This window comes from Alosa sapidissima, chromosome 17 (assembly GCF_018492685.1).
Source record: "Alosa sapidissima isolate fAloSap1 chromosome 17, fAloSap1.pri, whole genome shotgun sequence".
Taxonomy (NCBI): Eukaryota; Metazoa; Chordata; class Actinopteri; order Clupeiformes; family Clupeidae; genus Alosa; species Alosa sapidissima.
In genome coordinates, this window is record NC_055973.1 from 436481 (window position 1) to 449895 (window position 13415).

Sequence of the window (13415 nt, forward strand, 5' to 3'; positions counted from 1 at the left end):
ATATCTTGACTCACTTGATGACAATCCTCGGCTGGCATAAGCGATGACACGGCTTTGCCCGTCTTGTTCCTGATAGAGAGCTGCTCCCAGGCCTGTGGTGCTGGCATCTGTGTGTAGCACGAAAGGCAGCTTCAGATCAGCGAACCCAAGGACAGGGGATGTCGTCAGTTTCTCAATGAGAATCAAAAACGCCTGCTGACATGCAGGGGTCCAGCGGTCTGCAAACGGCTCCTGGGATGAAAGTATTTCCCACCACTGCCAGTCTTGTTCTTGTGATCTTTCCGGGCAGGTGGATATCCAGCAGTAAGGGCATTCAGAGGTTTCACGATCTTGGAATAATCTTTTACAAAGCGGCGATAATATCCAGTGAATCCCAAGAAAGACTGAAGTTCCTTAAGAGTTTTGGGCACTGGCCAGGTGGTTAAAGCTCTTATCTTGTCAGGATCAGTATGGACTCCATCCCTTGAGACAACATGTCCCAGGTATCGCACAGAGGTCTGAAAAAAGCGACACTTATCTGGAGACAACTTCAGGCCGTTTTCTCTGAGGCGTGTCAGAACGTTGGTGAGTCTGCTTTCATGCTCCTCTAAGGAACTGGAGAAGATGATCAGATCAGCCGTTGGAAGGTGGAGGGGGCGTTGGTTATCCCTTGTGGCAAACGATTGAACTCGTAAAATCCCAATGGGCAGACAAAAGCGGTTTTGGGCTTGTCAGACTCTTCCATCTCAATCTGGTAGTATCCAGATTTCAGGTCCATGACCGAGAACCATTGGGATCCAGAGAGAGCAGAAAAGGTTTCCTCCACATTTGGCAGTGCATACGCATCTTTGATGGTTTGGTTGTTCAGTTTCCTGTAATCAACGCACAGCCTGACATCACCACTCTTCTTCCGGACTACTACGATGGGGGATGAGTATGGAGACTCAGACTCACGTATGATTCCAGCTTCAAGGAGTGTCCGGAGGTGATTTCGTACAGCTTCATAGTCTTGTGGGTGGATTGGTCTTGAACGCTGTTTGAATGGTGTCTCATCTTTGAGTTTGATGTGGTGTTTGACTCTTGTGGCCTGGCCATAATCTAATTCGTGGTGGGCAAAAATATCAGAGAACTGATTCAGTTTGTGAGTGACTCTGTTCTTCCAAGACTCTGGTAGTGGAGAATCGCCAAAGTCAAATGTCAAGTCAGGTGTTTCAGCTGAACGTGGCTGCTGGTAGGACAGCTGACAACACTTGACTCTCTCAGATGGCTTGGATTCCAGAGAGGGACTTGAAATAATGTCATGGGGAATGGTCAGCTCAGCAATGACACAATTGGCAGGCAGGGTGATGTCGTGCTCTGTTTCATTCCGGACCCAAACAGGGAGCTTATGAGGGTGCTGTGATGGCAAAGTGACAAGGCAAGTGTCCACAAAAATTCCACCTGGAAGGGCTGACGTGGTTGGCTGTTCAATCAGGGCACAATGTTCAGCGGTGATGTTGCTGGTGCTCACGTGACCCTCCAGTGGGACTTTCCATCCAGCCGGAATGACTCTAGGCTGTTTCTCTCTCATTGTGAGTATGCCATGGTGTCCACTTGTTCGCTGTTCTTTTCGAAGTGCCAGCATTTTCAGGATTTGTGAGTATACAGGCAATGGTGAAGTCAAGCTGGTCGTGTTGTGGTCACAATGCTCATCATAAAGCATGTCAAGGGTGTTAGTGCCAACCAGAACAGGTATGTCACTGCTGGAGCGGATGTCAGGGATGACTAAAGCGAGGGTGACTATTTCAGGCTCAGACTCAATGAACTCCTTGGGGAAAGCTATCTTCAGTTCTACATACCCTAAGTATGGAACAGACTGTCCGTTAGCTCCCTCAACTTCAAGGAGATGATTCATGGGCTGAATGGGCTGGTGAGACAAGTGGTCTCGGTAGAATGACAAAGAGACTGTGGTCACCTGAGAGCCAGTGTCAAGCAAGCTGTTACAATGCACGCCAGAGATGGTGATGTTAGCAGTGCACTTATGACCAATGAGCCCTCTTGGAAGGTTAAAATGTTGCTTGGAACCTGAATAGCAAAGCCTTGCTTTAGCTGTTGGGGTTGATGTGGGTTTCTCAGTTCCTGTGTGCCCCATAACAGGAACTAATGCAGGTTTAAAGGAACAGAGCCGGAAACACCATGAACTTTGTCCCAGGCCCGCTGCCTTTCTCTGAGGTCTTTTCTCTTTGTGTCAACTAGCGCTGGATTGGCTTGGTCACTACACGCTGAAGAGACGTGGCCATCTTCTCCGCACTGGAAACAGTACCAGGGCTTCGGTCTCTTAGGTACAGACTCACTTTGAGTGGCTACTGCACGATCAGAGTGGGTCCAAACACTGTTGACATCCTTTTTCTTCTTTGAAGAACCTTTGGACTGTTCACATGGTGAAGCTTTGAGGGAAGCAAGCTGAGCTCTAAGTTGAGCAATCTCCTTCTGCATCCTTTTTTCACCAGCAGTGAGGGTGTCTGTGAACACAGAGTCCATGTCAAGCTCCTCGGCACTATAGTCGCACACATGGTGGTGTTTAGACTGAATTTTGGTTCTGGAGAGGGCCAAATGCTGTGACATCCGATTGGATTTGGCAGCCTGCTTATCCTCTTCAGTCCGCAGAAGCAGCAACAGGTCAGAGAAAGGAGGTGGAGCACTTTTCTTATGCTCAAGCTGAAGACTGGTGATAAGAGTGTTGTTCCAGCAGCCCCTACAGAACTGTTTCAACAGCTGCCGGTCAAAGTAATTTGCTACAATGCCTTCTCTCTTCACAACCTGGTTAAGGGCTGCTTGCAGTCGGCTCAGGTAAGCAGAGGGCTTCTTGCCAGCATCCTGGTGGGTGCTAAGAAACTTAGCAAAAAGCTCATCGCCATCTTCCACAGTGCCATAAGCGGAATCAAGGATGTGCAGATAGGCCTTGACATCAGCGTGAGGCCCTAAGTGCTTTACAAGGTTTGCAGCAGGAGGTAACAAGCTCTCCACAATCTTTCTGGTCACATGCCGTGTAGCCAAACTTGGGTCAGAAAGGAGAAAGTCGGTGTGACTACGCCACGTTTCATAGTCTACCTCATGGTGAGGTGTAAGCAGTCTGCCGGAAAAGAGTCTGAGCTTTGTGCTGCTGTGAGAAGAAGTGTCATTGCCCCGCACAATGTGTTCCACTACAACCCTTTGCACTTCAGGTGTAGTAAGCTGACTCACAGGCACATACGCTGGCCCTTTGCTGCGCAGGGGAACGTCAGAATGAAGCAAAACTGAGGGATGAGGGCCACCAAGAACGTCAGCTGCCGTGACAGATGGTGTAGCTGAACTGGTGCGGTTAGGAGGAGCTGCTCGATAATGAGAGGTCGCTGGTGGGCTCTGCATTGTAGAGAAGCCTGAGGTATCAATGGGATTGGAAGGGGACGAAGTGCATTCTTCAGTTCTCACAGAACCTTGGATGCGAGTGAGCTCTTCACTCAGCAAAGACTGCAAGTCCAGGCCGCTCAGTTTAGCTATGTCTCTAAGTGAGTCTAAGTATGTCTGTGTTAGGTTACTGCCTACATATTTTGAGTAGACACTAGAAAGCTGCTTAATGCAGTGAACTGTGTGGGGATGATCTGGGGACGACCTATAGTGCGGTAACTGACCAAGCTTTTCTATCGTGAGCCCTGACTCAAACTCAACAATAACTGTATTTTCTAATTCTGGATCAGAGCTACTTACGTGTATCACCCGTGAGAAAGGCCCATGTTCCTCTAAGAACCTAAAAATTTCCCCATCAGCATCACTGTCACTTAAACCACTGACTAACACTGAGTTAGGCACTTTAACATTCTTTTGTATAACCACATCCATTTCAAATATACAGTTTCAATGTAAAATCTGAGTTTCAATGTAAAATCTGAAGTCCAATAGAAAATATATAAATGCAAAGAGAAAATATATATACACTATAAATACTAATTACAAAATTGTCAACACTGCCCCCCTCCTGGCTCTGGCTCGCCAAGTTTTATGTAGCACCCCTCTACTCTACTTAATAATAAATTGCACTTTAAAGTAAAAGGAGGAGTTACTGTTAAGTTTAGGCCAGTTCTAGGTTCGGCATTAAGGGGGGAGTAAATTGACAAGGACACCAGTATGTAAAATGTTATAAATAAATAATGCAGGTTTATTAAATGCAATAATATATTTTCTCTAAGAGAAAAGAAGAGAAAATATTAGTAAATAGAAAATAAATAATAAATAAATACAAAACCCTATAAAATAATAAAAGAGCTCTTAAAAATTCAAAGTATCAAATCAATAGTTAAAAACTCAAATGTCCAAAAGAAAAGAAATACCAGGGTAAGGTGGTGTGAGTGTACAATGTCAGTGTATGTGTGAAGGCTTATCTGTATCCAGGGAACAGATCCAAGGGGTTGGTTAGGCCATCCTTAAAAATATTTTTGTTTGCAGTAACAGCCAAAAAAAATTGAATTGACGCGCATTGAATGAATGCTCATACCACCACTTAATTGTAGGGCTCCATGTTTAATGACATCGATAGCAGAAACGTTTGTTTTATTTTTTCGTCGATCCGCGGTTTCTTGATCAACTGCGCAGCAAATTATCAAATGAAGCACCGGGCCAAATTTCACTCCACGACTCCGCGGACCAGCAGTCTCCATGTTGCGGACCCATATTTTGAGAAATGCTAAATAGACCACAACCAATTTCTATACTCCGACACGGTCACCGTTAGACTAGGGGGGGAGAAGGGATGAGAAAAGATCTGGCCACAGTTCTTCCAGAACTTCATGCCAAGTAAAAGCATTATCAGTTTGTGTGAATGAAACGAAGCGTAGGCCATAGTGTGACATGCGTAAAACCAATGGTGTAGAGATGACGCCACAGGGTTTTATTTAAGTGAGCCACATTTGCATGTAGGCAATTTATATTCACAATACTTGGGCCTACTAAAAGAAATATTATTTTATTGCATTTGTATTGGTTGTTTAGAGTAAAAAAAACAATCGGTCGGTATTAACGCAAGTTTACAACCGGCAAGTCGGTCGGACTAAAAGGGGAAAAAAATAAATATTTGACTAAATTGACAGGGTCGGTCGGGTTACGGCAAACGAAAATATTTTTAAGGATGGCCTTATCCAGTATGAAAGGGCAGTTCAAGGGGTTGGTTATCCAGTTGGTTATCCAGTATGAAAGGGCAGTTCAAGGGGTTGGTTATCCAGTATGAAAGGGCAGTTCAAGGGGTTGGTTATCCAGTATGAAAGGGCAGTTCAAGGGGTTGGTTATCCAGTATGAAAGGGTAGAACAGTTCAATCGAGCCAAGGGGACTGACTCGCCATCCAGTGTTCCAGTGTACATAAAAAACCAATCTGCATACAGCAGTTTGAGAATACAATTAAGGATATATATTCAATATCAAAGTCGTAAGATATCATTAAATTCCAATTGAACTACAATTCCAGTTCAATTAAGTCCTATTAACTTAGCTAGGCACAAACTACGACGTTAGCGTCGTTGGTAATGAGAGAGAAGAGGTGCCGTTCTCACTCACACACACACACAGGCTACTACTGTGCGCGCTCCTCTAAACATTCTAATATTAACGTCTCCTATCTCTTAGGAGTTCGTTACTACCAACGATCATATATTTAAAATCATGTAATTCAATATATTCATTAACAACTTCTCTATTACTCAAAAACATACTTAAAGACAATATTATTACAATAGCAGCACTTAAAAGAACAATAAAGTAAAAGCATCTCTGATTGGTTTTTAATTAGTTAGCTCAGTTTTCTAGCATGCTAATCATCCTATTGACTTGAATGCACTATCAGCTAACGGTGCTAATCACTCGCTAGCAGAATGCTAGCGAAGTATTTTAACTCACCGGAGTTCGAGGTTCAAACAACACAGGTCTTCAACAATCCATAGAAAAATAGATATAAGGAAAGGTAAAATGATTCAATATGAGAGATAGATTTAGAAAAAGTTAGATTAGAGTTAGATAAAGAGTATTATTTTTCTTAAGAGGATTATCAGTAACGTCTAATCAATTTCATTCAAGTGGAGTCTCGAGAGTGAAAAAAAACCCCGTCACCTAGGAGATGACTATACCACAATAAAAGTATTTTAGAATACCTGCACTTTCAAGCAGACCAAAAAAGAAATACATATAATCATGTAAACTCAGCTTCTTGCTATTTATTCATATTTATTCTATTTATATATTCAAATATTTATTGAACTCAAACTGTTCTAAAACTAAAGTTATGGTCTTAGTAACCAAACTTTAAGGTGGGTTACACTTGCTTATTGTTTTGTAAATTGGTTTGGCGTGTTTCCTAAATAACATAATCTTAAATTTGCATAGCCTACATTTCGCAACTAGGCCTATCTAGCACAATGTGAAGTTTTTTCGTTTACATGTTCAAATATTGGTTCTTGTTCTACTATTTGAGCTCTCCACATATGATGGGCTTGAATATTTTAATATATATTTTCATAAGAGTGAAATGGTATGTGGGCTAGCTATAGGCATTGGAAATCTGTGTGAAAGTAGCTCAGTGTATGGGCAATGAGTGTACAAAGTGCCAATGTTGCAGCTACCCTAGATAAATAAATTTAGTCAAAATCTCCCCCCACCCCCCTCAGGGCCAAGAATGAAAACCCAAGTAAGTGTATTGTTATATTGAATGAAACATATCGTATATTGAATGAAACATAAATCATACATAATTGACACTTTATACACGAAATTGCTATAAGCTGAGCTATTCCCATGTTGATTTTCGTGTTTCCTATTACCACACCATTTTAGTCCTATGAACATCACCGAAAAATGCTTATAATGCTATCCTTCTTTCCAAATCTAGCGCTTTACCGTCAGGGGTACTTGAGGACCTCTGCATGCAGCAAATCGCAACAGAATGGACCGTGACAAAGTGAACAGTGTCTGAAATTTATATTACTTATAACTGCTGTGTTTTTGACACCTACCAATTAACACTGCTGCGCAGAGCATGCCTTTCAGGCCCCTCTTGTCTCCTCTGCCGCACCAGTTCAGCTGCTTAGCCAAGTCATTTTGCCAAGATTTTTTTGGCCACACGCCACACTGTTTTTTTGATTGTGTGACCTCCACTCTGGAACAGGACATTGATCTGAAAAAAGAAGGTTAAAGAAATCGCTTTAAAACAAATGAGGTCAAAAAGGTTGTTTTTTAGGCTACAAAAGATGCATTCAGACACACAGGAACACCGTTCTGTGAACTCTGAGGACTTAACACACTTTAGTTGCCCAATATTATATGAACATAAAGTATTAAAATAGACAGAATAATTTAGAATATATCATGTAATGTCTCCGTTAATTATCAAGTGTAATTTCTTAATTATTCAAGTCTAGTACTCAGTCTTACCATCTTCTTTTTGTTGTCAGGGTTTTGGAGGTTGTCCTCAAGCCTGTCAAGGTCCTCCATCGTCTGAAGGGGAAGTGAAAAGGAGTCTTCCTCCAGTTGTGGTCAACCCCTTCCTACATGCCCACCTTGCATCAGGCTCTCCACCATGTTTGTGAGATGGCGTATTTGGAGGTCCATCTCTCGGGACCGCTTGTAGAAGCACCCTTTCAAAGGCTGCATGAACAAGATGTGAGTATTAAAACACAGATTCATGGTTAAGAACAACAGTACATTCTAGTTAATAATATTGTAAATATATTGTTAATAATAAATATTATAGATGTTTGTGATTGTCAAGCAATCAAATTGCACTGCTCCCAGACTGAATGACGAATGGCAATAACAGCAAACACTTACGTGTACATGGCATGTTCATGCTACACCACCACCCCTGCTGTGTATTTTCACATGCTGAAAGAACACAACAAAAGGGCCAGTTTACATATTTTTAGAATGTGTATTGGGTGGTCTGATCTCAAATGGTCAGCCGAGACACATTGGCACAATCACATGGATCCAAGGCAGAGACATTGCTGACCATTTGTTTTTATGTTCTAGTTTTTGAGTCGTTTTACTGGTGCAGGCTTACCATTGTTAGTTGACGGCTGTTCCCATTCGCCAGGCTGAGGAAACTCTTGAAAAATGTAATGCAGAAAAAACGTTAACATCAATTTTGCTGTGCTGATCTACTAAGTTATCCTGATGAAAATGACCTATTTTTTTATGATATTTCAATAATGTACTGCTCAAAAAAAGGAGCGTTGCCGTTTCGAACCCCGACCAGTAGGCACGGCTGAAGTGGCCTTGAGCAAGGCACCTAACCCCTCACTGCTCCCCGAACGCTGCTGTTGTTGCAGGCAGCTCACTGCGCCGGGATTAGTGTGTGCTTCACCTCACTGTGTGTTCACTGTGTGCTAAGTGTGTTTCACTAATTCACGGATTGGGATAAATGCAAAGACCAAATTTCCCTCACAGGATCAAAAGAGTATACTTACTATACAGGCTGGTTGCCTGGATTCTCCTCTGGAGTGGGTGTCTTGATATGTTGCTGTGAAGAGCAAAAGGGAGGTAAATGTCTTTTTACAATATGACAACTCTAACTACCACCACTACCATTAATCTTTGTAACCCCCTCACTTAGCATAATTGATATACTTTAACAATGCAGTGTTTCTATTTCAGTTCCTATGTGGTTTGTTTCTCTTATGACTTACACATGCTTTGATGTGGAAGTGACAAGTTGGGACGGTCAGGGGGTGTGACATCTAATGCTGTTACACAGAAAATTTGAAGTTAAACATTTGTTTTCTTTTAGTCAGAAGACGGATATTTACATTTATCACCCGGAGAGAAGAAATACTCTTTTTGAAGTAGATCTGATAAAAAAAAAAAAAGTTTAATTACCGTTCCATATCAATGCTTATGAATGGTAACCATAACAATCATAGTAGGACAACGGTTAAGCCTGTAAGCAGGCTTTCACAACAATGGAATCAACTATAAACAAGCTAACTGTCCGTGCTATCACTGTTAGGGCTAAAGAAAGTTGTACAGCAAACTTTTTTTAAAATGGAAACGCTTGTTTCCTTTCTGTAGAACAGGACACCTCGGCGGTCGTTATCCCTTACATGTTGCGTAAGAACTACACAAAAAACTTGATTCAGTTACATATGAACTCACATTGGGTATTGGTCTGCCCCTCCTCCTGTGTGTTATGACCGTATGTGACTGGTGGATAAGTTATGGAAGGAAAGACATACAATATCAATATAAGTCACAAATTTGAAATGGCAGAGATATCAACGGAGATACTGAGCGGGAATGTCCTAGAATGCCTGTTGTCTGTCCTATCAGAAATTATTAAGTAATATGAGAAAAGCTAAGCTTGTATAATTTATTGTCTACAATACAGTGTTTCTATTCCAGTTCCATTTCATCTATTCCATCTTATGACTTACGCATGCTTCAATTTGGGAAGTGGCCGGTTGGGATTTTCTGGGGGTCTTGCATCCAATGCTGTAATACAGGAAATATATATATATATGATGGCTGTCTAGTGGCCAGATTTTTTCCCTTCATCCAGAACACAATAAGTTTCGGAGTTACACCCAAACAGTACATGTATTCGGTGCATGTATTCGATTGGAAACTGTGTTACCATCAGGACAATGCCAGTAAGGGATGTTTGACAAGACTCGCCTTCTTTTACTCCAATAAGAGGCCAGAAGATTTTTGTGTGTATTGGCCACTATTGAAAAAGAAATTAGGCTGATAGCTTTACTGTGAGCTTGAAATGGTCTTCAGTGTCCCATATACATGCAAATGGAAGGAAAAAAACACAAAATTAGTTTTAATGGCATAGTGTGGCAACGATTGACAATTACATTTAATTTGACACAGTGAAATTAGGATGAATTTAAGTATTAACATTAAATAACGTGATTTCTAGTTGTGTAATATATTAAAATGGTATTGCCCTAGTCCCTCCATGTCGAAAAAAGCCTATGCATTCTTATAAGGCCTATGCCAACAACGTATTCAATGAACTGCGCTCAGGTTGGTTAAAAGCCAGAGGCTGCCTGTAATTCACTTCCGGTTTAATGCCTTTAAAACGGAGGGAGAGCGACACAGTGCTCAGTTGCTGGCTGCGCCTCGGATTTACTGTCTATGGGATTTGCCAGCTGTTGGTGGTCGATGGATTTTCACGTGGCATAGCAAGGTTAGCAGAATTGTTTCCTACGGGTAATGTAAAAAATTGAGTTGCAGTATTGGGTACAATATTATGTAGAATGGACCGACATGTCCACCGGTCAATTTAGTAAATCGACCCTTTTAATGACTTAAATTTATTTTAGTATAGATGAGTTTAAGCACAACATTTACATTATTCATGACATGTATCTATGTCGTGTTATTGGATAACGTTAACGACAGGTGAAGTTGTTGACATTATCAATGGAGATCAAAGGCGCTAGCGTTCTAAAGGTTAACGTCACTGTTGCCGTTGGCTAATAACGTTAGCATGCTAGCGTTAACGTTTAACTAACTTTGTAGTCACTATCACGTTAACTTTGTAGTCACTATCATTACACCTACCTTTTCAACAGCTCAAGGAGGGAAAAATTGGCTTAAACTATCTAACGCTATCTAATATTATCTGAATTAATCTAAAACGCTATCTATATATCTATCTATATACAACAAAGATTGTCTCGTCGTTATCACCACCGTCTGCGCAGATTGTTGGTAGTTAGGGTTGGTTGGCAAGCACGCGACTTTTAGATGTGCAGTATTCTGTTAAATAAGTGCTCACATGGCACTGCACTCTTCAATTTATTCCCCAATCATTTCGCTGAATTGTAACCAAGCGGCAACATTCTAATCTGAACAATGAAGCCTACCCGGAAGTTCGAAAAACTGCAATACATCGAAAATCCGCTAGGGACTGGTCCCAAAAGCGAGCAAATGTCCATAGACTCCCATGTTAAAATGTCCGTTTTCACAGCGTAAATACATGTTTTTAAAGCCTGGTCCCATGGACTTTTATTGTACTTTTCGGTAGTTTCCCAGTGCCTGACAACTGTGAGGGGGGTGAAATTTTTTTTTTCTAACTCATTAGTTTAGATCACATTTAGATATAAAATATATGAATAATTAAGGGCGTGGTCGGCTTGATTGACGGCTGACGTCGAGGCATTCAGCAGCAGACGTTGCCAGCTGAGTGGAAAGTGGAAACCCTGAAACTTTGACGTCTCAGCCATGATTATACACAAAGTTACCACATCCTTTCTGAACATCTTTATTCAAAAAGCTGACATAAAATGGTTTGCTAAGCTATTAATTGAAGCCTACTAACCGACACTTTCAGAAGACTTCGTTCCAGTTTTTTCAGGTAAGTGACATTCATTCCACTACTATTTCACGTAGCACTAGATGTTAGCATTATTTAGCATCGAGTGGGCACTAACGTTAGGCTACGTTAGCGTCATATCGCCTCAAATAAGTTAATGTCGAAAATGATGACCGAATGGCAGAAGCACACACATACATTTAGTTAACTTGATAAAGTTAACGTTAGTGAAAACCATTGTGCTCCCGTTATGAGTTAGCTTAACGTTGGTCATACTAGCCAGGTGTGAGTCAATGAACAGACAGCTCTAAAGTTAAAGTTAGTTCACAAACATACTGGGGCAACAAAGCATGTTCTCGTCAAAAAACCTTTTGTAAATACGCTCTGTGGGAATGCTTAGTCCATTGACAATTTATACAGTCTTTGGGTTGTCACGTTTAAGATAAAAAAAACTTCAGCCGAAGCATTAAAAGGCTTGTTGTCAGCTAGCTGAGGCAAAATTGTGAACCGCTATGAACCATTGACCGTATACTTTGAACATGGAGCTGTGATAACAAGCGATAGTTATAACTGACGTTTGAAACTCTTATTGATGCCATTTATTTGTTAAACACAAATTTGAACGAACACTTCTTGTCTATGCAAAGTTTCCCTGTAGGTAATCCAGACAGGCTGGGTGCTGGAGAGGGCTCTGGACTCCTAACTTCAATTCTCGTCTGTGCAGTCGACACTCAGAAGCATCACTTCAGCACTGATTCCATGGTACTTTGACATTTTTCATACTTTTAATTGGAGCAACCTACTGGTTGTATATTCCAGACATCGTTACCATATACTGAACAAACATGAATGCATTTCAGACATTTAGAGTGGCCTTTTATTTTGAGCAGTCCAGGGCACATCTGTGCAATAACTATCAAAATAATTTATCATTAGCATCTTTTGATAAGTCACACACGGAAAGTAGTTGTATTATGCCTTCAAATCAGAAGGTTTTGGTTGGATACAGATTGCATAATTAAACAATATGGCACCAGTGGCTGGCTACTGTTTGACTGGACCTTGGCCTAACTGTTAATAACTACCTCAATAGGGTGTAGATATGAGCTTACACTGTTTCACTGAAAACACAAAAATACAAGAAATATTTATTCTACATTACTTTAAATACACCACATTTGTTTTTGCTTATTGCCCGCGTAAACAGGGCATGTGCAATAGTTGAATACGCGTGTCCTGTCCCCATTCAGCTAAGTGTTCTGTGAGTTTGTTGTTCATTATAAATATTGGGAGTGAGTCTGCAAATCTTACTTCGTTGTTGTCATATATTGCCTCCACAGTCTATGATTGCCACATAAAAAATATTTTTTTAGCTTAATTTGTGAGCACTTGTTCATAGTTTACAGTAAGTTCAAGGATGTGACATATACCAATATTTCTGTTTTCAGATCTGGAACATTTTGAAATCCTACCAGATGGGGCAGAAGTCATTGAGCAGTGGCAGCTTCTGATTTCAAGGACTTTGTTCACCTTTATTTACAGCATTTGCATCTGTGTCTTTAAAGTGATCTAATATGCATTGACTATGTACTAGCTTAGTACATATTAGTTTTTGTTATTTTAGTTTCACAAATTCAGTGGTTACCTGTAATGCTCAAGATATACAAGTAAAAAATCACCTTTACTTCTGCATCTGGGTCTTCAATTCAACCTACTGACTGAAGCTGACGGATTTGTATAAATGTTTTTGAAAGCACAGGCAAATTGGTTTGGCATGAGTTTTAATGTAATTCACAGTTCAGAAAAGTTCCATAAACATTTCCAAGTGCAAGTTCAGTGCCATCAACAGTAAGTTTGCTTTCTGATATTTAAAGAACAGAAATGGGTTTGGCATAAGTAAAGGGTAGGTGTAACAGTCTATCAATAGACATAAAGTGAAATGTACTGTATAGTCTCAATGGGTTCAATATCACCACACCCCAGCCAAACCACTTCACCTGGACCTCTAGTCCCAGGTTAGAGCCCATGGACCTCCTTGCCGCCTCCTCCCCATGGCGAACTGCCAAAATAGAAAGGTAAACTTTTCATTAGTACCTATATATCTTACAAGATAATACA

General features: G+C 41.0%; 1 protein-coding gene and 1 long non-coding RNA gene across 3 annotated transcripts; one reads left to right on the forward strand and one right to left on the reverse strand.

The window, feature by feature from the left end:
- Positions 1 to 392: 392 nt before the first annotated feature.
- On the reverse strand, positions 393 to 2110 carry LOC121688433 (uncharacterized protein K02A2.6-like). Of its 2 annotated transcripts, none has more exons than XM_042068048.1 (2): positions 768 to 2110; positions 393 to 730 (listed from the first exon to the last, which is right to left on the reverse strand). In XM_042068048.1, coding segments are annotated over exons 1-2 (1344 nt in total). In that variant the 3' UTR covers positions 393 to 729. The 2 variants fall into 2 exon arrangements, with proteins under 2 accessions (XP_041923982.1, XP_041923983.1); XM_042068049.1 differs by having other exon boundaries at positions 608 to 1090; positions 1427 to 2110.
- A 9018-nt stretch (positions 2111 to 11128) lies between these two features.
- On the forward strand, positions 11129 to 12891 carry LOC121688461. The gene is made up of 3 exons (XR_006024580.1): positions 11129 to 11339; positions 11945 to 12059; positions 12746 to 12891. It is a non-coding gene; the product is annotated as an uncharacterized LOC121688461 (long non-coding RNA).
- Positions 12892 to 13415: the final 524 nt, after the last annotated feature.

Excerpts from the sequence above, each read along its gene's own strand:
- LOC121688433 (XM_042068048.1), bottom strand. The coding sequence starts at position 2,110 with ATGGGGCACACAGGAACTGAGAAACCCACATCAACCCCAACAGCTAAA.